Here is a 24,193-nt window from a genome sequence, read left to right as displayed (position 1 = left end):
TTCTTGTATGCATTAAAAAAATCACAGCCTTTTCTACCTTCCAAATGTTAAAAACTGCATATTGATAGCATTTTCAGATCCATATATTTGTATTGATTGGATTTTATCCGTGATTTTAAACAAAATCAGACACACAAAAACGTGATCCTCACCATAGACTATTAGGCTATGTGCATATGTTGCCATTTTTGCTGCGTTTTTCAGTGCAGATTTGTCACAACCTGAAGGATTTCCTGAAGCCAGCAAAGTGAATGAGAATCCTGAAGTCTCATGCAGACATTGCTTATTTGTGACTTGCAGATTTGGTGCAGCTTTAAATCTGCAGCATGTCAATTATTTCAGTGTAAGGGTACGTGCGCACAATCAGTAATCGCTGCGGATTGGAAGCAGCGCACTAGCGCTGCGTGCAATCCGGAGTGGCCAGATGTTACAGTATAGTGGATGGGATTTCAAGATATCCCATTCCCACTATGCGTCTCTGTGCACCTGCGGATCACCCTCGGACATGCGGTGCGTCTTTCCAGACCACAGCATGTTAATTTCTCTTGCAGAGCAGGCTAGTCTCCGCAACAGAAATTAGATCACTACAATTTATTGATTGCGGTGAATCCGCATGGTTCAATTTACACATGCGGATTCACCTGCGTGCAGCGATTTGGACGCAGCATAAAGTATGCTGCTTTCAAAGTGTTGCCAGTCCCAACCGTGTGCACATACCCCTAGGCTGTGTGCACATGTTGCAGATTTAGTGCTTTTTTTTTGTTGCGGGTTTTTTTGTGCGCAAATTTGTGATAAAACCTGGTGCTAGCAAAGTCAATGAGAAACCTGAACTGTCATGCACATGTTGAGTATAGAAAATAATCTGCAGCATGTCAATTCTCTGTGCTTTTTTGCCTGCGTTTTTCAACCATTGAATGCACTGAAAAAACTAGGCAAAATCGCAACATTTTTGATGCTGCGTTTTCCTGCCAAGAGATACAGAATTTTCTGCACCAAATACCCTTAGGCTGTGTGCACACTGTTCGTTTTAGCAACATTTTTTCCGCTAAGAATTGGGCAAAAAACGCTAGTCAGGATTTGCAATGCGTTTAAAACTGCTGCATGTCAACTTTGTGTGGTTTTGCCTAATTCCCTTTGCCCATGTCACTTGTAAACAATAATAAACCACTATATACTCACATATCTGCCATAATCCCGAGTGTCCCACGGCAATCAGATCATCCAGCAGCCAGCGATACACTGACAGGAGTGTGATCGCTCCCGGCAATGTATAGCGCTGATCTGCCGGGAGAGAGGTCACCAGAGTTCAATCAGCTGATGAGCTCCAGTGACCTCACTTACTGCACCGTTGCTGTGTCAGAAAATTCTCATGCAGCAGTGGTGCCGTGAGGTCACCAGAGCTTATCAGCTGATTGAACTCCGGTGACTTCTCTCCCTGCAGCTCAGTGCTGTGCACTGTCACAGGAGCGATTTTATACTCCTGTGTCCATGTATAGCCTGCTGTGACTGCTCTAGAACTGACCCAAATCTTTGTGGGACACTGTGGATAATGTCATCACCTCGAACAGATGAGGGATATGGTTGTGGTTTTATTTTATTTTTTTCAGGTGACTGGCTTCAGCGGATTGGACGTTAGGTGAGTATTTTTATTTTCTGTTTCTTTTACAGATGACAATGGCTTCAGGGGATTAGGCGTTAGGTAAATATAACTGTTTATTTTTAAATAAATGATTAAAACCGTGTGGACTTTTATTTCAAATAAAGGATTTTTTTCAGTCCGTGTGTTTTTCAAAACCATACTATGTGGTTAGTAATGGGGGTGTCTTATAGACGCCCGGTATTACTAACCTGGGCTTCATGCCAGCTGCTAATGCAAGGCTGACATGAACCCCAACATTATTACCCCACTTGCCACCGCCACAGGGCAAGTGGGAAGAGCGGAGACTAAGCACCAGATTTGGCGCATCTTACGGATGCGCAATTTCTAGGGCCGCTGAGGGCTGATACTATTAGCCTCGGAGGGAGCCAGTATCCATGGCCCCTTCCTTGGCTATTAATATCTGCTCACAGCTGTCGGTTTAGCCTTTGCTGGTCAGATTTTATATGGGGACCCTACGTCAATTTTTTTCATTGGTCCCTCTTGTATCTAGCCAGTAAACGCGAAGGTAACAGCTGTGGGCTGTTAATAGGCAGGGAACATTTTTGGCTAATTGCCCCTTCCCTGGCTAGTAATATCAGCCCCCAGGTTTCCCTCTGCTGGATATGAAAATGACGCGGGTGCCCACACCATTTATTTTACTTAATTCATTTTATTTCATAAGAAATCCCATGCCCACTGCTTGTTTTTGACGCTGTGTAAACTCACCCGCAGCATGTCAATTTGCAGATTTTGACCGATTGAAATGTCATTACATGCAGTGGATCCACATGTACTGACAAAACAAGTGCAGCATTAGAATGCAGCATTTTGGGCGTAGTCCAAGCGCGCTGCTGGTTCCTGATCGTGGGGACGTGCCCTAAAGGCTTAACCAAACAGCTGTGAGCTGTTAATAGCCAGGGGACATATTGGCCTAATAGCTCTTTCTAAGCTAAAAAATACCAGCCCTCCGCTGCCCCAGAAATGACACTTCATATTTAATGTTCCAATTCTGGCACTTAGCCCAGATTCTTCCTGATGCATCAGGGTAATGGGATTAGGTGTCGCTGACATAAAGCCCAAGGTTTAGTAATGAAGAGGTGTCAGCCAGACACCCTTATTACTAAACTTGTAAGTAAACAGTGAAATAAACACACACGCCAAGAATAAAACACTTTCTTTAACCCCTTCACGACATGCTCCGTACATGTACAGCGCATGTCGTGTCTCCCCTTTTGGTGCGGGCTCCGGTGCTGAGCCTGCACCTTTCCGGGCAAATGACCGCTGATCTGGACATGCCCCTAACAGCCGCAGGTGGAATCGCGATCTACCCGCAGCTGTTAACATGATAAATGCTGCTGTCAAATTCTGACAAAAGCATTTAACATGATCATGCCGGAAGCGTGTCACATGATCGGGGGTCTCCGATGGGTTGTCATGACAACCCGGAGTCTACAGGCGACCTCTGTGGTTGTCATAGCCAATCTGCTATGAGCGGCGGTCGGCGTTCACAGCCGATGAGCAGTTTTGTTACACATAGCGGGACTAATGCCCTGCTATGTGTAACACAGGTGATCGGAAGATGGAGACTATTGAAGCAAGTAAAAAGTAGAAAAAAAATGTTTTTAAAAGTTTAAATCACTCCCACCCCCACTTTTGCCCTATTCAAAATAAAACCATAAAAAAATCAAATATACACATATTTGGTATCCCGCTTTCAGAAGCGCCCGATCTATCAATATAAAAAAAGTGTTCATCAGATCGGTAAATGGCGTAACGAGAACAAAAATCCAAATGCCACAATGAAATTTTTTTTAGTCGCCGCAACATTGCAATAAAATGCAATAACAGGTTATCAAAAGATCGTATCTACACCAAAGTGGTATCAATAAAAACATCAGCTCGATGCACAAAAAATAAGCCCTCACCCGGCCCAGACCACGAAAAATAAAGTCTCGACTGGTCTCTGAAAATGGCGCCTTTTTTTTTTTTTTTTTTTTTTTATAACAAAGTTTGGATTTTTTTTTCCACTCAAATAAGAGAACATATACATATTTGGTATCTACAAACTCGTATTGACCTGTAGAATCATAACGGCAAGTGAGTTTTAGCTTTGAGTGAACATGGTGCAATTTCGCCGCACTTGGAATTTTTTTCCTGTTTTTCAGTACACAATATGGTAAAACCAATGGTGTCGTTCAAAAGTGCAACTCGTCTTGCAAAACACAAGCCCTCACATGGACATGTTGAAAAAAAATAAAAGTTATGGCTCATGGAATAAGGTGCGCAAAACCAGAGAAGGGTTAAAGCGATGTCCCACGTATCTTTTTTCAAATATCTTTAGCTCCAAAAGGCATTCCTTGCTGTAAAAAAAAAAGCGCATGCAAAAACCGTGCTTTTTTTCTGCCAAGAGATGCAGAAATATCTGCACCCAAATACTGAACGTGTGCACATACACTTATGGCTGCATGATCTATTTGTGATTATGGAGACCATGTTAAACAGATGTCTGAATGAGACTTTACTGGTTCATCTAAGGCACCAAGTTTTAGGTTTCGCATAGTTTTGTTTAAACATTATCTTACAGTTAGAATGATAAATGCTACATTTGTGTGCTGATTCCCAGTTACTCTGCATCATCACCCAGAGCCGCACTAACGGCTCAGCTAGTTCTGTGCTGTCATTTTTTCACTGAATTTTATGTACATGCATAAGAGACAAAAGGACAGTGAAAAAAGCGCACCAAAAAACAAGCAAAAAAGCAAGAAAATCCTGAACAAACCTCCTGGCAAGAGATCAGGTTTTGCTGCAGAAAAAAAAACCACGCAGCAAAAAACGCAATGTGTGAACATAGCCTCATCTAAATTGTGTGTAAAACTCCATGTTCACACTGGAGAAGCCGCCCCAGGAAGCTTTATGGAGCAGATTTGATGCCTCCGACACCTACTAGATATCTGCTGCATGTGAGCAGAACTCTAGCTATATGAGTGCCGCTCATTTATGTAGAATGTAACTCTGGATCAATAATCGGGATAATTAAGTGGCATTTACAAACCAAACTTTTCTTATGTTATCAATAATGGGTGAACCTACACTTCTGGCTACATTAATTTGTGAAACCTGATGGGGAAGAAACCAGTTTGTTCCAATCTTGTGTCTTCAGGTCCAACAAATAAACTAGAAAAAAAGCCGCTGTGTTGCTGTTTTCATAAATTTCAATCTTTGTGCTCCATGGGCACATTTTTAGCTTTCCAATACTTTAAAAAACATGGACATACTTGTAACAATAACTGAACAGCTATTTCTCACGTAATGAACTTGTTTGTTCCCTCTGCAGCTCAGCAAACAGCTCTCCTTATTTCTCCCACTAAGACGCCAGCACCAATAGCTTCAGAGTACCTGTTTTCTCCACCATCTCGAAGTACAAGGAGGACAACAAGGACAAAACTCTCTACCAGTGTAATGCTGGAAGAAAAGGTCGGACATCATTGTTTTATGTTGCTGGGCTTTCCTTTCCTTTTACATTACAGAAAATCTTAAGCCCTAATTATGCGTTTCCCTAATTTTTAGGATGTAACTGTTAAGGAGTCGCATGAAATAGCTCATGTTCCTGACACACCAGAACTAAAGCGACCAAGAGGCAGACCTTCAAAATGCCGAGTAAAGGAAGACGACCAGTAAGTATTTGTTGTAGTGTTTTCCTTCCTTCTTAATTTCGGTAAAATCATCTAACCTGTTACATATATACACACTTTTGGGCCTGATTCATCAATGTGTAACCACCAGAATTCAGCCTTAAAATACCTTAGATGTTGCAGTTTTCACAGCAGTTTTGGCCGCTACACCAAATTACTTGGAACTGGGGCGAGACAGAATATTGTAACACCTGCTTGACAAATTTATTACAAATTGCTCATACCTTACAGCAGAAATGTTACTTCAGTTTGTCTGGATTCGCGATCTAATCCAATTGGAGTCATATTATTAAAATCTAACTATTATTAGTTCTATTAAGAAATAAGGTGATTCTGAATCACAAATATCTAGAAATGTTGGACCAAATGTAGTCTGTGAATGCTGTATTAAATATTAGTCTCAATTATGAAAGTCTTCTCCCATGAGCGACTAACATTAACTCCCTTTTTTAAAAGTTTGTTCCCATTAATAGTTAGTGGGTCCTATATTATTTGATTCTATACGTTATCTAATCAACCAGTCTCAGTTGTGAGACCATCTATTCCCATATCGCACTCTCATCAGTGGATCATTATTGGTTGGCTAGTAAATATGTAGCATTGAGAGTGATCCAGTTATGAACTCCCTGATCACTTCCTATGTAAGAACAGACTAGCACATTCAAACATTGGCACTGGAGATAAAGCCCTACGCTTTTCTTCAATGATTGATTACTGCTTTGAGTATATAAACAGTATAAAATGCGCAGTAATCCATGAGAACGTATTGGCATGATTGCTGGCTGGAGTAGCATATTTGGCAAGATGCATGTCCGTGATGAGGTGTACCGAATTCATAAGGGGTTTGCACATTTTAATTCTGCACACCCATCATTAAGACTGGTGTACAAAATTCCAGTTTTAATGAATCTGGCCCTTTATTCTGACAGGGTAAGTATGCTTAACAGCAGATGCTAAAATATATTTGTGCCACCTCCATGGGATGGCTTCAATAAGGCACATTGGTGATTGACAGCAGTCTTGCGTGTTAGTCTACTTTTCCACTCCTCATCTTTTTTTATAGTCAGTGGCTTTAGGAGCAATGTCCATTACCTTATACTGTTGGGCGCCGTCAGTGTTCATGTCTGGCATTTCAAACATCACCCTTCACCAAGTTATATAGAGAAGTCTATAGAAAGCTATAATAAAATTATTAAACTGATTATGGACTTAAAGCAACTAAACCACTGCTAAGAAAAAAGGACTATTAGGATATCACCTAGGGATCTGCTTTACCAGTAGAATCTGGCATTACTGATTGACGTCTATTTAATAGGAGCAAAATATCTAGGTGGTCTGACCTGATTGCTGAAAATTTACGGATTATAGAATAAAGGGGAAGAGGGAAAAAATACAAGGAATAGGTTTGCAGAAAATAAATGTTTCAATTTTGACAGTTTTTTATGAACACCTATTTATTAATTCCATTAAAGGGATTGTCTGGTTTAAAATGAAAAGTGTGCAGTCACTCTGTGCGACTGCAGACTTGTGAATCCTCCCAGGGCACGCACTGTGTGTTGTGAGGATTCGTCGTTTCCTGCCCCGGAAACTGCGGTAAGGTACTCTACATGCATTCTCCATGGCAAAACCCATCTAGTGGGCGCGACCTCGCTCAATACAGTTGTATTGAGCGAGGTCGCGCCCACTAGACTGGTTCAGCCTGGAAGCATGCATATTACATACCTGACCGCTGTTCCCGGAGCAGAGAATGGCGAATCTTCGCAGCACACAGTGCGTGCCCTGGGAGGATTCACAAGTCTGCAGTCTCAGTCATACCTGACCACTTCGGCACCCACCATCCGATTCACTTTTCTGCATCGCTGCGTGCTGTTTCTCCGGTCTCTTCACCATAGACCAGTAATTCCATACAAGACCTTATGACATGCAGTGACCTGCGGTCTGGATGTGTCATGAAGTCCTAATCCATAGTGAAAAGGCCTTAGAAGCAACGCGCAATGGCAAAAAGAGGAGGATCAGACAATAGCCGGAGAGGTCAGCTTTAATCATGTGTGTTTTTGTTTAACAGGCATACGTAATTAGGGGTCATACGTAAGTTGGATGTTTGGAAGTCGGGGACTTCCTCTATACTACTTAAACTTATTTTGTTGTTCAAAGTCTGGATATAGTATATCATTAATACTGTAATATATTCACTCATGCTTCTTATACAGATTTCTCCATATAATACACTGTATCAAAGTTCCTGAACATTTCAATTTGTAGGAAATAAAGTGCAACATTGTTCTCTATTGGGTGGCACTTCAATAACTGTCTCAATCATATTGCTATCCTTTAAAGGATCAATACACACTAGCTATTGAACCCGTTCTACGCCCTGGTGGCGAGCATTTTTATTGGTATATGGTCTCCCATGCTGGTATGTCCTGCCCCCTCCTGTCCCCACCATCCTATCCTGGTATGCATGGCACTCCTCACCCCCAATCCTGGTATGCATGGCACCCCTCACCCCCCCAATCCTGGTATGCATGGCACCCCTCACTCCTATCCTGGTATGTATGTATGGTACCCCTAACCCCCCCCCTCCCCCCCAATCTTTGTATGCATGGCACCCCTCATCCCCCAGTCCTGGTATGCATGGCACCTCTCATCCCCCAGTCCTGGTATGCATGGCACCTCTCATCCCCCAGTCCTGGTATGCATGGCACCCCTCATCCCCCAGTCCTGGTATGCATGGCACCCCTCATCCCCCAGTCCTGGTATGCATGGCACCCCTCATCCCCCAGTCCTGGTATGCATGGCACCCCTCATCCCCCAGTCCTGGTATGCATGGCACCCCTCATCCCCCAGTCCTGGTATGCATGGCACCCCTCATCCCCCAGTCCTGGTATGCATGGCACCCCTCATCCCCCAGTCCTGGTATGCATGACACCCCTCATCCCCCAGTCCTGGTATGCATGGCACCCCTCATCCCCCAGTCCTGGTATGCATGGCACCCCTCATCCCCCAGTCCTGGTATGCATGGCACCCCTCATCCCCCAGTCCTGGTATGCATGGCACCCCTCATCCCCCAGTCCTGGTATGCATGGCACCCCTCATCCCCCAGTCCTGGTATGCATGGCACCCCTCATCCCCCAGTCCTGGTATGCATGGCACCCCTCATCCCCCAATCCTGGTATGCATGGCACCCCTCATCCCCCAATCCTGGTATGCATGGCACCCCTCACCCCCCCAATCCTGGTATGCATGGTCCCCTCGCCCCCAATCCTGGTATGCATGGTCCCCTCGCCCCCCAATCCTGGTATGCATGGTCCCCTCGCCCCCCAATCCTGGTATGCATGGTCCCCTCGCCCCCCAATCCTGGTATGCATGGTCCCCTCGCCCCCCAGTCCTGGTATGCATGGCACCCCTCGCCCCCCAGTCCCGTTATGCATGGCACCCCTCACCCCCCCAATCCTGGTATGCATGGCACCCCTCACCCCCCCAATCCTGGTATGCATGGTCCCCTCGCCCCCCAATCCTGGTATGCATGGTCCCCTCGCCCCCCAATCCTGGTATGCATGGTCCCCTCGCCCCCCAATCCTGGTATGCATGGTCCCCTCGCCCCCCAATCCTGGTATGCATGGTCCCCTCGCCCCCCAATCCTGGTATGCATGGTCCCCTCGCCCCCCAATCCTGGTATGCATGGTCCCCTCGCCCCCCAATCCTGGTATGCATGGTCCCCTCGCCCCCCAATCCTGGTATGCATGGTCCCCTCGCCCCCCAATCCTGGTATGCATGGTCCCCTCGCCCCCCAATCCTGGTATGCATGGTCCCCTCACCCACCCCCCAATCCTGGTATGCATGGTCCCCTCACCCACCCCCCAATCCTGGTATGCATGGTCCCCTCACCCCCCCCCCCCCAATCTTTGTATGCATGGTACCCCTCAGCCCCCCCCCCCAATCTTTGTATGCATGGTACCCCTCAGCCCCCCAATCTTTGTATGCGTTCTACCCCTCACCCCCCCCCCCAATCTTTGTATGCATGGTACCCCTCACCCCCCCAATCTTTGTATGCATGGTACCCCTCACCCCCCCCCCAATCTTTGTATTCGTGTTACCCCTCATCAGTTTCACGCTGTACGCATACAAAAAAATAAACACTTATACTCGCCTTTCTTCCTTGTGCTCCAGCGCTGCTGTGTCCTGTTCTGCCGGAGGCCGGTGGAGGAGTGCGGCGCGTGCCCATACCGCGCTGTCCGGCGCCATTTTGCTGTAGACACACTGTAAATGTGTCTTCAGTAAAATGCCGCCGGATAGCTCTATGCGCATGTGCCGATTCCGATGCCTCACTCCTGCCCCGATCTCTGGGTCAAGAGAGGCGCCGCAGCAGCGCTCCTCCCGGTCAGGTAAATATGGCGCTGAAGATCGTGGTATGTGCTCAGTGTCTACGCATACCGTGATCTCCGGTGCCATACCCTCCTCTTACCTGTAACGGCTGGATGCGTTCTTCTGTCTGGAGCCAGACTGCACAGGCGTGTCGCGCTTGCACAGTCTATCGAGGCTTCAGACAGAGGGACACTTGTAGTGTTATATTATAGATATCAAGTGATGCTTAAAATCGCTTGGAAAAGCGCATGTAAAAACGCTTAAACGCTTCTCCCTGGCAGAAAAAACGCATGTAAAATCTGTATGCCTTTTTCTGCCAGGGAGAGGAAAAAACGCTCAGGAAATTTCTGCTTAAAGTCTGCATCATGGGCACATACCCTTATAGTCCGAAAAATACCGTATTTTAATATTTTATTTAATTAACAAAATAACTTTCATTTTATTCACTTTCTTTACTACCAGACCCTTTTCTCCCCCTTTTTTTCTCATTTATTCTATATTTATTCTAAGTGGTATATGCTAATGTGAATAGTGTAATAACAAAGGTGGGATTTCTGCTCTGAGACTCTCACGGTATGCATACACTAACATTTTACAGTTTTGAGAACACTTATGTACTAAGTGAACTAACATCTGGATGTAAATTTGGTAGTTTGACGCAGTATTGAGAGATGGTGCTCACCAATATCACAAAGGGGATACGGGATTCGAAAAAAAAAAAGTGCCTAACCACAGACAGGCAGGTAGTTGCGATGTACCTTTCTGTTGTGCCCAAAGCAGTCACAGGCTTCTACTGAGGTCACCGCAGCAGAGCAGCAGTTTCTCCTCCTGTTGACAGGACGGGACCACTGGTGTCATGCTGATTGACAGCTGGCTCTCTGCTGCCTATTTGGGGGAAGCCGGCCGTCAATCAGCATGACACCAGTGGTCCCGTCCTGTCAACAGGAGGAGAAACTGCTGCTCTGCTGACAGGGGGAAGCAGACTCTCCAGCAGGAGCGGTCAATGACCGGCGCCGGGTACAACAGGCAGGTAGTAGCCTGATTCAGCAACTTCATTCCTATTTTTAATGTCCCAGATATCCCCTTTAATGAACTTAATGAAATGGTTTGCTCTCTGTCCTCCACACTACTTTCTCCAAATGTATGAGCTATATGGACCTACTCTGCTGTCTTTACCAGAAACGTCAAAGGGCTCGTTTGATATGATTCTGTATATATTTGCATTTTAGACACATTGAACATAGTAAGTTTTGGCTAATAAGTTTTAGAAGGGGCACAGTAAAGGATATTCAGATGTGACTTTTTTCACATCTGTGGTGCAGTTTCCATAAGTAACTGCAACCACTACCCAGTGTCAGATTATTTATTTGACCTCAATAGCACCCCCCACTGGCCTTGTTGATTTCTAATGGGCACTGTTGTGGTGTTCCTCACTTTTGATAGTGCTGCATGCAGAGTTATTCGTCCTGTGTCTACTATGTGTCTGCTATGGCAATCCGTGATGCAGAGCCATACCTGTATACATAGAAAATGTTAACACATCGTTGTTCACTATAGGCATGTAATGTACTTACTACTCCTGTGCACTTCAACTTGTTACTTCTGGAATATTATAGGGCAGAAGATCACCCTCCTATAAAGATTCAGCTGCTGTCACCCCCAGAAAAGGCAACTGGTGATTCAGAAAGTACAAAGCCTTCATCTTTAAAATCTAAAGCTTCTGATCGAAAGCAGTCCAGGAAAACCAGGAGAAGGAAAATTATATCAAAACCAGTCAATCGCAGGAACATCAGATGATTGATGAACGTTGTTGATTTTAATGTGCTGTGTAAAATAAAATAAACTGTGTAAAATATTAAAATCGGCTCACTGGGAAGAATAATTTATATAAATTATTGTAAATGGTCTTAAAAGCTTGAAGTTTAATATTTCATTAGAATTTTCTTCCCAGACATTTTTTCTATTTTGTATCGTTTTGTAAAAAATGTATCTATAGCTTCTTAATATGTTAAATAAATGAGAGAATTAACAATATTTTACTTTTATTATAAAACTCAGTTTCATTTTCTTAACTTAATCATTGTTTTCCATAATGACTCTCTGAAATTTACTGCATCCTTGACCTTTTTAAGGCAAAGGCCATAAATCCACTTAATGTAAATGTTGCATTTTTTCTGATGTGTTATTTTGTGCACAGAAAGTCTGCTACATTTTAAAGGAACATTCACACGGTTTTTGAAAGTTGGTCCATTAAAAAAAACCTGCAATATCACTTAAATGCTTGAGACTCTTCCTATTCATTTCTATTGTAGAACCTGTTTACTGTTTCTATATGCAGTTTTTTTCCGCTTCAGGTTTTAAAAAATGTTTGGTGGAATAAAAGTGCATGACACTACTTTTGAAGTGGCTTCTGATGACATCCGATCCAAACTACTAGACACTGTGAATCAAATAGCTGCAACAAAGTAAAAGTTTTCAAAACACTTCAATAACTCTTCAAAAATACTTACAAAAATACTTACAAGATTGTCCCATAAACAAAGTGTATTTTAATCAATGTCTATTGGTATAATAATAAGTTCCACAATTTGATTTGTTAAAATGTTCCTGTGCTGAGATAATCTTATAAATGTGCACATGCTACATACTATTAAATGGCTGTGTCTGATCATACCACAGCACCTTGCTAGGGAAGGATACAAAAAAGTATACGGACAGGACAGCATGGGATTGCAGCGGATTCTTTTTGTGAGGCAAAACATTTCCTTACCTGTTTTATTACAGGAATCAGTTCTTTTGCTGCGTCTCTAGCACTCTACTCATATTGGAAATCAAGTCAGTGACACCTAATGTCAGCTTACTTGATTTATGATGAACTCCACACCCACGCACAAAGACGGCCACACACTGGACCTCATCTTCACCCGCCTCTGTTCCCTATCTAACCTCTCTAGCTCACCTCTCCCTCTTTCTGACCACAACCTACTCACATTCTCTTCTCTCTCCTCTCCAGGGCAACAATCCCCACTCCACAAAGTTGCATACCCTCGCAGACATCTCAAACACCTTGACCTACACTCACTCTCTGAATCCCTCCTCCCTCTTACAGACATTAGTTCCTTACATGATGCAGATGTTGCTGCCACTTTATACAACACCACAACCGCTGCAGCTCTCGATTCGGTCGCCCCCCCTCACACATACCAAGGCTCGCACAATCAACAGACAACCGTGGCACACCAGCCTAACTGAAGAACTGCGACGGGCCTCCAGGGTTGCTGAACGTAGATGGAAAAGGTCCCAGTCCAATGAGCACTTCATCGCATTCAAACAGTCCCTCACTACCTTCAAGTCCACATTCACTGCAGCAAAACAAACATACTTCTCATATCTTCCCTGTCTCACAACCCTAAACAACTATTCAACACCTTCAACTCTCTCCTCCCCCAGTGCCTCCTCCCTCTCCTCTTATTTCAGCCAAAGACTTTGCCTCATTCTTTAAGTAGAAGATTGACACCATCAGACAAAGCTCTTGCCTAAAGCCCCGACAGCCCCTCCCCACACCTACTCAACCCTCTTCCTCCAAAACCACCTTCTCCACCATTTCTGAAGATAAACTTTCCTCTTTACTCTCCAAATCACACCTCACCACCTGTGAACTTGACCCAATCCCATCCCACCTCATCCCAAACCTTACCACTATCTTCATCCCAACCCTAGCCCACCTCTTCAACCTGTCACTAACAACTGGTGTCTTCCCCTCATGCTTCAAACATGCCTCAATCTCACCCATCCTCAAAAAACCCTCCCTTGACCCATCCTCTGTGTCTAGCTATCGCCCCATATCACTTCTCCCCTATGCCTCAAAACTACTGGAACAACATGTCCACTCTGAGCTGTCCTCCCACCTCTCCTCCTGCTCCCTGTTCGACCGCCTACAATCTGGTTTCCGACCGCACCATTCTACTGAAACTGCACTGACTAAAGTCACCAATGACCTACTAACCGCCAAAGCTAAGCGACACTACTCTGTCCTCCTCCTCCTAGACCTGTCATCTGCCTTTGACACAGTGGACCATTCCATATTACTACACTCTCTCATCTCTCGGCATCACAGACTTGGCCCTATCCTGGATCTCCTCATACCTAACAGACAGGACATTCAGTGTCTCCCACTCACACACCACCTCCTTATCTCGCCCCCTATGTGTCGGTGTCCCCCAAGGTTCAGTTCTAGGACCGCTGCTCTTCTCCATCTACACCTTAGGCCTGGGACAGCTCATAGAATCTCATGGCTTTCATTATCACCTCTATGCTGATGACACACAGATCTACCTCTCTGGACCCGATATCACCTCCTTACTAACCAAAATCCCACAATGTCTGTCTGCTATCTCATCCTTCTTCTCTGCCAGATTTCTAAAACTTAACATGGACAAAATGGAATTCATCATCTTTCCGCCATCTCATTCAACCCCCCCAACTGACCTATCTATCAACGTCAATGGCTGCCCACTCTCCCCAGTCCCTCAAGCTCACTGCCTTGGGGTAACCCTGGACTCAACTCTCCTTCAAACCACATATCCAAGCCCTTTCCACTTCCTGCCGATTCCAACTCCAAAATATCTCCCGGATCCGCACATTGATAAACCATGCATCTGCAAAAAAACTAGTGCACGCCCTCCTCATCTCCCGCCTTGACTACTGCAACCTCTTACTCTGTGACCTCCCCTCTAACACTCTCGCACCCCTCCAATCTATCCTAAGCTCTGCTGCCCGACTAATCCACCTGTCGTCTCCCCCCCACCGCGCTATTCCCCGGCCTTTCCTCTCTGTCAATCTCTCCACTGGCTCCCCATTGCTCAGAGACTCCAGTTCAAAACCATAACCATGACATACAAAGCCATTCACAACCTGTCTCCTCCATATATCTCTGACCTAGTCTCCCGATACATACCCGCACGCAACCTCCGATCCTCACAAGATGTCCTTCTCTACTCCCCTCTGATCTCCTCCTCCCACAACCGTATACAAGATTTCTCCTGTGCATCCCCCCCTACTCTGGAACTCTCTACCCCAACGTATCAGACTCTCGCCTACCGTGGAAACCTTCAAAAGGAACCTGAAGACCCACCTCTTCCGACAAGCCTACAACCTGCAGTAACCACCGCTGCACGACCAGCTCTACCGTCACCTACTGTATACTCGCCCATCCCTTGTAGATTGTGAGCCCTTGCGGGCAGGGTCCTCGCTCCACCATACCGCTGCACGACCAGCTCTACCCTCACCTACTGTATCCTCACCCATCCCTTGTAGATTGTGAGCCCTCGCGGGCAGGGTCCTCGCTCCACCATACCGCTGCACGACCAGCTCTACCCTCACCTACTGTATACTCACCCATCCCTTGTAGATTGTGAGCCCTTGCGGGCAGGGTCCTCGCTTCTCCTGTACCAGTCGCTGTCACATTGTGTTCAAGTTTATTGTAATTGTTCTTGTATTATACTGCTTTTTCACATGTAAAGCGCCATGGAATAAATGGCGCTATAATAATAAATAACTCTGGAGACTAGTGATTTGGGCAAAAACACTCACTTCTATGATAAAACATAGGGGCAATGTTTTACCTCGCAGAAAGCAGCAGCTGCAAACCATAGTTATGTCATCTGTATAATCGCTTATTCTTCCTTCCTTGGCCAGGAATTGTAATATGTGCTGACCATCTTCCTACTTGGTCAGACACATCAAATGCTGCTACGTACTATATAATGGCTGTAAGTTTACGTCATGGTCTGGAAGGGGTTCTTGACTTGAGCTATGCCTGCAAGTTCAGCTTAATGGGGTTGTCCACTACTAGGACAACCCCTTCTTAATGTTCAGCCCCGATAAAATAAACCTTTACTCGCCTCCCATGCTGGCTCTGTTCCAGTGGTATCTGTACTCTGTCCCAGTGCTGTGATGTGGTGGAATGACACGTGATGCCTGGTGTCACTGTCCCCACCTCCTGTCGAAATGAACATGAAGAGGAAGTCCAGGATCAGCTGCAGCCGGACTTCCGCTTCATGTTCAGTTTGTACGAAGGCGGGGACAGAGATACCAGCGCTGATTGGGCGTCACGTGTCATTACACCGCATCATAGCCCTGGGACCGCGAGGTTTGTTTGTTTATCTGGGCCATACATTTAGTTTAAGAAGGGGTTGTCCTAGTAGCGGACAACCCCTTTGAAGAAGTGCTCCCATCAACTTTTATCCTCTTAATATATTGGAATCATATTGTATAGCACTGTGTACTTACAATTGCTCATTTTACCCAGCTAATTATTCTCTTTTCCATTAGTTCTTCGACATCACGTGATTAAAAACTGACTTAGTGAATCGTTCAAAGTAGTGATGAGCACAAGAGCTCATTAATCAAGTTTGGCCAGGGTGCTCGGGTATGCTCCGAGTATCGTGGGTGCTCGATTGACACGTTTGTGTCCCCACGGCCGCATGTTTGGTGATTGTCCAACAGCCGCGAAACATGCAGCTGCGAGGACTCAAACATGTAACTCGAGCACCCGCGATACTCTGTGCATACCCGAGCACCCTAGGCAAACTCGAGTAACGCTCAGTGGCGCTCATCGTTGCTTAAAAGGATTTAGTAAGTCAGTTTTTAAGTCCTGTGTGTAATGCTGTGGTTGAAATATAGAAATTTACATGCAGCAAAATGGCCCCGCTGTATACGCAGTAGCATTTCTTGTTTGCCGATAGATGCTACTGCGCAAGCACGGCCGGCGGAGCCATATTGATACAAGCAAAAAAAAATTTCCTCCAGCAAAACGGCTCCCATGTGTGTGCAGTAGCATCTATCGCTTGCCGGCGCCATTTTGTTGGAGGAAAAAAAAGTTGCAGCATTATGGTGCTGCACTTGCGCAGTAGCATCTATCGGCAAGCGAGATATGCTACTGCACATGCGCGGGCAGCAGGGCCATCTTGCTTCATGTCAATTTATACATTTCAACCACAGAATTACACATGCAGTATTAAAAATAGGAGGCAGGTTACTGAGGGCATAATGACCTGTCAGAAGGCATACAGTGGAATACATAAGCAGAGCACCAGATAAAGCCCCTCCCCAAAGGCTGCCCCAAAGCCCGAGAATATAATTTTACCAGGTCCTCTAGGGACAGGAAACACATGAGAGGTTAAAAGCCCCCCTTCACCTCACCCTCAGTGTTTTTCCAGTCCCTAGCAGGACAGGACGGTAGAAGACCATTGAAAAGGGTACCTGTGAGCTAGGGAGTTTGGGGGGGATCCATTTCTCCCCTTCTCCCTGTCAAGATGCTCCATGCTGATACCCCACTGGGCGGGGGTCTCTCAGCCAAGTTAGTGGAAGCAGGGGGGCTCCCAACTGCGCCTTTCCCTCTCATAGAGGGCTCTCGGCTGTACGCCAGCAGACTTCTAGGTCTTGCCTGATTGTATTCCAGGGGTGGAGCGCATGCCATGCCTGCCGGCAGTCTTCCGGCCTGCGCGTGCGTTCCGGTAAGGAGGTCATGCGATATCCACCAGACGAACTTCTCGATTCCGGCATGCGCTCCGGGGGCGTAACGTGCTTCCGGTACGCACTTTCATGAGTCGTGGGTTCCAGACTGGAACGCACTCTGGATTTACACAAATGTCGCTTGATTCTGGACAGCAGGGCATACATCCCTGCAAGGTATTGTGGGGGATAACGAGTTGGAATGTGCCACAACCACCTTGACCAGGTAATACTCTATAAAAGGGTATTCTTACAAGTGTGCACATTCTGATACGATGGATTCCAATCCTGCACGTTCAGAAACCAGCAGAGTCCCCGGGTAGTGTGAGTATAGGCCCTGTTTATTGTGCCTCAATCTACTGAAACACACACACAACAAATTTTAAATAAAGTTCCCGTGTCTCCTTCTAAAAAAAACAAGATAGAGGAACCCAGAGGTCCGGATCTTCCTCACGGAAGAAACCCCGAAAATGCTTATGTGGCTCTAAGCGCCAAGATTGCTACAAAAATCAGCTGTGTAAAGAATGCATTGCCAAGATTCTCAAGGAAGAGAAAGCAAACGTTCCTAACTGACATGCGTCCTATAATTAGAGAGGAGGTCCAGAATACAGTCTCCAGCCCCAGACGCCTCAATTGCCCCAGGCAGTGCAGCCCCTCTCCCGCCACAAGAGACCTAGGTGGGAGACGGAGGAGTCATCTGGGGAAGAAGAATATCCAGATTCGGTCTCAGACCAGGATCTAGAGAGGGGGGCGGAGGAACCTTTTTACCATCAGAAGAAATTATAAAATGTATCTGTTCCCGGCTGAGCATACTGATGATTTGCTTAAATCAGTGAGGCATACTATGAAATTAGAGGACGCTCATATAACCCATTCCATACAGGATGAAATGTTTGAGGACACGGAGAAATAGGGTGTTTCCTGTTAATGAGTACATCAGGGCCATTTTGGAAAATTGGGCAGACACAGAAAAAAGGCTGATTATTCCGAGAGATTTTAAAGCCCGCCTTCCATTCGATCCGGAGGAAATTAAATTATGGGAGGAAATTCCCAAAGTAGACATTCCCATTGCAAAGGTTGCAAAGTAAACGTCCATTCCCTTTGAGGACTCCTGCATTAAAGATGCAATGAACAGGAAAGCCAAGAGTCTGCTAAAAAGGTGCTGGGAATCCTCCACAGCAACCATTAAAAAAAAAACTAAGGCTGCGTGCACACGATGCGTTTTTCATGCGTTTATGCTGCGGAATTTCCGCAGCGGAAACGCATCAAAAACGCATGGTAATCCGCACCCCATGGTCCCCAATGGCATTCCGCAATGTCAATGCACATGCTGCGGATTCTTCCGCAGCGTTTCTGCAGGGCTCATAAATCCGCAGCATGTTCATTAATTTTGCGGAAGCGCCGCCATTGACTTGCATTGAGACGCATAGAATGCGCGTCTGTACATTTGTACAAGCGGATTCTATGCATCTCTATGGTACCCAGTTCTGGAGGAGAGAAGACTCTCATCCAGACCTGGGTACCATTGTACCTGTGAAAAAAAGAATAAAATAAAAAATAAAGTTTATATTCACCTGTCCAACGGCTTCTCTCGGCATGCCAGCAGCGCTGAAGGACCTTCGGTGACGTCACAGTCATGTGACCGCAGGCCCTTCACCTCTGTGTCTCGCGATATGCCGGCAGCCGGGAACCAGACAGTAACGAGCGCTGCAGCACACGCCGGGGAATCGGGGGTGAGCATAGCTTTATTTTAAGCATTGTTTTACGGTCACACTATATAAATCCATGCTGTTTGCATGGATTTATATAGTGTGACCTAGTTGTCAAGCACTTTCCAAGTGATGCTAATCGCCTGGAAAGCGCTTGTCAATCTGCATGCGGAAACGCATGTGAATCCGCATGTATTCCGCATGTATTCTGCAGGAAAAACGCATGCACAATCTTTTGTAAATCCCATCGTTCCCCTAGGCGAGAGTATACGGGTAAGGGTAAGTTGGTTAGATGGTCTTACCAAAAGGGGGGAAAGGGTAGAGCAGCCCAATTTTCGTCTGGTCCATCAGGCAGACCCTGCTGCCATAAAGATTGGGGTGCTGCTCCGTTTTTTTTCTAGAAAGTTGGCAGTCCATAACGGACAACTGTGACAATACAACTTAAAATCTTAATTAGCCAGACGATTCGATTTGTTAATCCAAGAGAAATACCTTATTGTGTTTGATTAGAGATTGCTGGCTGTGTTTTATTAATGTTCTGCTTGCTCGTCAGTTTATGTACACTAATTTATCTTATAAAGTGTCCAGCATTCCACTAATCTCATTAGTATCTCAGGAGCCTCTAACCATTGTTCAAAAATCGTCTAGGCAACTGGTTGAGTTAGTCGGCCCTGGAAGTCTCCAAAGTCGCAGCAGTTCTATCCCAGGCGGTAGGAGAAGGAAGGGTGAGACTGTGTAATGTTGTACCATCTTGGGTGTTTGCTGCGACTCTTCTGTGTGTTTATTGTCTGCTTTGTGGTTCAATAAAGTATTGCCACGCTGTTTTACTCTCACCCTGTGTTGTCTGAGTAGCGTTACGCCCATGGAAGACCCCGGGTCTTCACAACAACCAATGGATTTCATGGACAATAAAGGAAGGGAACAAAATAGACTTTTCCCATCCTCCCCCGCACCATTTTCAGCTTACCCGACAATATTCCGTTCTGGCCTCAGAAAGCCTCTGGCAAGACATAATAAACCTGGAGACACTAGGCGCAGTCAAACCAGTGCATCCCTCAGAACTAGGCCTGGGACACTATTCTTCCCTCTTTTCGTTAATAAAGCCCTCAGGCAAACGCCGTACAGTCATAAACCTCAAACCCCTAAATCAATGGGTGGAATACATGAGATTCAAAATGGAGACAATAGGATCCAGCATCCCATTAATAGAGAAGAACTCTGTAATGTGCCCCCTGGACCTAAAAGATGCATATTACCATGTTCCTGTCCATCCAAATCATCAACAATTTCTAAAGTTCACTCTCTAACAGGAAAACAGTGTACCATTTCCAGTTCACCTCTCTACCATTTGCCTATCATCCGCTCCTCCAATTTTTACAAAAGTAATGACAGAGGTAGCAGCCTTTCTAAGGAAACAAGGTACGATCATAATTCCTTACCCGGATGATCAGCTTCTAGTGGCCGAATCAAGGTCTCTTCTAGTCCAACAGCCAAAACAGGTGATCGAGACCTTAAAATCCCTAGAGTGGTGCATCAATTGGGAAAAATTGGACCTCCAGCCATACACCAAAAAGTGTTCCTAGTATTGCTCTTAAATTCTCATCTTCAAAATTCCTCCCTGCCTCTAACAAAAGAGGAGGAGATCAGTCTAAAAATACGGAATTTCCAGGAAAGGAATTCCACCTCAGTCAGGTATTCCATGAGAATCCTAGGCCTAATGACTAGAGCCGGCGTCAGCACCTGGCGCGTCGGGGCCCTGAGCAGGCGGGGGGGGCCCACTCGTGGTCGGGCACCCAGCCGGGCTATGGCCGGAGGAGAGCGGTGCCAGCGCCCGCCATTCTCCCCTGCTTGCTCAGGGCCCCGGCAGCCGGATGCTTACCTCTCCCCGTGCTTCCGCAGGTCCACTGTCTTCCTGCTGTGCGCTCCTTGTGACGTCTCGGGTCAGAGAGTGCGGTGACGTCTTTCCACCATGCCCTCCCCTGAGCCGTCACAGGCAGCATAGAGCAGGATGACGCCGGCGACGATGGAGTCCAGACCTGAGCAGCGGCAGCAGGTGAGGAGGAGTGAGGTGAGTATTTGATTTTTTTTTTTAATGTATGGAGGCATGGGGCATTATATTGGGGGGTGACATCCTGCATGGGGCATTATATGGGGGGTGACATCTTGCATGGGGCATTATAAAGAGGGGGGTGACATCCTGCATGGGGCTTTTAAAGAGAGGGGGGTGATAACCTGCATGGAGCATTATAAAGGGGGGGGTGACATCCTGCATGGGGAATTATATGGTGGGGGAAAGGGACATCCTGCATGGGGCATTATATGGTGGGGTAAAGGGACATCCTACATGGGGCATTATATGGCAGGGGGAGGTGATATCCTGCATGGGGCATTATATGGGGTGTGACATCCTGCATGGGGCATTATATGGGGGGAGTGACATCCTGCATGGGGCATTATATGGGGGGCAGTGACATCCTGCATGGGGCATTATATGGTGGGGACAAGTGATATCCTGCATGGGCCATTATATGGGGGGAAAGGGACATCCTGCATAGGGCATTATATGGGAGGGAGAAGTGATATCCTGCATGGGGCATTATATGGGGGGGAGTGACATCCTGCATGGGGCATTATATGGGGGGGAAGAGACATCCTGCATGGGGCATTATATGGGGGGGGAGGTGATATCCTGCATGGGGCATAATATGGGGGGTGACATCCTGCATGGGGCACTATAGGGGGGGAAGTGACATCCTGCATGGGGCATTATATGGGGGGGAGTGACATCCTGCCTGGGGCATTATATGGGGGGAAAGGGACATCCTGCATAGGGCATTATATGGGAGGGAGAAGTGATATCCTGCATGGGGCATTATATGGGGGGGAGTGACATCCTGCATGGGGCATTATATGGGGGGAAGAGACATCCTGCATGGGGCATTATATGGGGGGCAGGTGATATCCTGCATGGGGCATAATATGGGGGGTGACATCCTGCATGGGGCACTATATGGGGGGGAAGTGACATCCTGCATATGGGGCATTATATGGGGGGAGTGACATCCTGCATGGGGCATTATATGGGGGGGACAAGTGATATCCTGCATGGGCCATTATATGGGGGGAAAGGGACATCCTGCATAGAGCATTATATGGGGGGGAGAAGTGATATCCTGCATGGGGCATTATATGGGGGGGAGTGACATCCTGCATGGGGCATTATATGGGGGGGGGGAGACATCCTGCATGGGGAATTATATGGGGGGAGGGACATCCTGCATAGGGCATTATATGGGGGGAGAAGTGACATCCTGCATGGAGCACTATATGGGGGGAGTGACATCCTGCATGGGGCATTATATGGGGGGTGACATCCTGCATAGGGCATAATATGGGGAGGTGACATCCTGCATGGGGCATTATAAGGGGGGAACAGTCTGCATAGGGCATTATGTGGGGGGAACAGCCTGCATGGAGCATTATATGGGGGCCAGTATCCTGTATGGAGCGTTATAAGGGGACCAGTATCCTGTACAGGGCATTATTTGGGGGCCAGTATCCTGTACAGAGCATTTTATGGGGGCCAGTATTCTGTATGGAGCGTTATATGGGGGCCAGTATTCTGTATGTAGCGTTATATGGGGGCCAGTATTCCGTATGGAGTGTTATATGGGGGCCAGTATTCTGTATGAAGCATTTTATGGGGGCCAGTATACTGTGTGGAGCGATTTGCTGGTTTCTGAGCTATTGTGGAATTTACAATAGATATCGGTCATGTAATGTAAGAAGTGAAATCTTTGCATTGTACTATACCTATATTTCTCTGCGTTATCTGTGCATCATGAATCGTGGTATGTGGGGCCCACTGAGACTCTTTCGCCCGGGGCCCAGAAAAACCTGGAGCCGGCCCTGCTAATGACGTCCTGTATCCCAAGTGTAAGATGGGCCCAGGCTCTCTCAAGGCCCTTGCAAAAGGCAATCCTGTCGACGTCTGGCCTGGACAAAGGGATGAGACTGTCGGCAGAACTAAGATCTTCCCTTTCTTGGTGGACATCCCTGTCGAACCTAAAAAAGGGCGTAGATTGGATCCTTTTACCCTCCAATCGGATCACTACAGATGCCATTCAGAAGGGCTGGGGCGCTGATGTAGAGGGCCGTTATCTTCAGGGCACATGGTCTCCCGTGGTGCAAAGAAGATCATCCAATTTCAGAGAGTTACATGCAGTCTGGGAAACAATCCAGCAATGCCAGGATTTGGTTAAGGGATGTCACATAAAGATCTTCTCAGGCAACAGTATACCGTCTCCTTCCTAAGCCGGCAGGGAGGCCCAAAAGGAAAGTTGTTATTAGCGGAACACATCTTCCGGTGGGCAGAGAAAAATGTTCTTTCAGTGTCAGCGGTCCATCTCAGGGATCCAAAAACAGAATAGCAGATTTTCTCAGCAGAGAGAGAATATGGTCCTCCAAGTGGGAACTGAACCCAGAGATCTTCCAGCAAATAGTCCAGAGATGGGGCATACCCTGCATAGAATTATTCGCAACCAGGAAGAACAGTAAACTTCAGCAATTTTTTTCTATGAACCCAAAGGACAATCCGGAGGGAGTGGACATTCTATCTCAGCCCTGGGTAATAGGCCTTCTGTACGCCTTCCCTCCGATTCCGCTTATCTCAAGAGTATTGACAAAAGTCCGAGAAGAACGGGCGACTTTAATTCTGATAACTCCCTACTGGCCCAAGAAGAACTGGCTCCCGATCTTACACCACATGTCTCTGGATTATCTATTCAGACTTCTGGACAGAGAGGATCTACTGTCTCAGGGAACCCTATTGCATCAGGACGTTCACTTCCTTGAATTGACTGCATGCATCCTAAGTTCCAAAAGCCTCTCAGATCGGGTAATAACAACTCTGCAGGCTAATAGGAAACTGATAACGTCAACAATTTGTACTTTCACAGGACAGTCAGTTCTGGACATTTCTTGTCCGCATCTCCCTAAAATCCTGGAATTCCTCAAGCAAGGATTTGACAAAGGATTGAGACTAAGCACATTAAAGGTACAGATCTCTGCCCTAAGTGCCTTCCTGGACTACTCCCTGGTAGACCACCCGTGGATATCAAGATATACTAGAGCTGTTACTCCCCTAAAGCCTGCCTACAATTAGTAACCATGTCCCATCATGGGATCTAATTCAAGTGCTAGGAGCCCTATGCAAACCTCCTTTTGAGCCCCCCCGAACAGGTGGGTATCGATCTACTCTCCATTAAGTCCGC

General features: G+C 46.3%; 1 protein-coding gene across 1 annotated transcript in view; it reads left to right on the top strand.

Annotated features, from left to right (window-relative positions):
• LOC141273762 (protein ELYS-like) overlaps window positions 1-15,265 on the top strand; it is a 113,517-nt gene extending 98,252 nt beyond the window's left edge. Inside the window, exons 32-34 of the mRNA XM_073686100.1 lie at window positions 4,974-5,113; window positions 5,207-5,313; window positions 11,313-15,265. Coding sequence (XP_073542201.1) covers window positions 4,974-5,113; window positions 5,207-5,313; window positions 11,313-11,493 — 428 coding nt within the window. The 3' untranslated portion in view covers window positions 11,494-15,265. The remainder of the gene's footprint in view (window positions 1-4,973; window positions 5,114-5,206; window positions 5,314-11,312) is intronic.
• Window positions 15,266-24,193: the final 8,928 nt, after the last annotated feature.

The sequence above is a fragment of the Phyllobates terribilis genome, unplaced genomic scaffold, assembly GCF_046119375.1.
Source record: "Phyllobates terribilis strain yellow unplaced genomic scaffold, ASM4611937v1 Scaffold_5__5_contigs__length_657084704, whole genome shotgun sequence".
Classification (NCBI taxonomy): Eukaryota; Metazoa; Chordata; class Amphibia; order Anura; family Dendrobatidae; genus Phyllobates; species Phyllobates terribilis.
The sequence above is the reverse complement of the archived record's forward strand: the minus strand, read 5'-3'. Positions and strand labels throughout refer to the sequence as shown.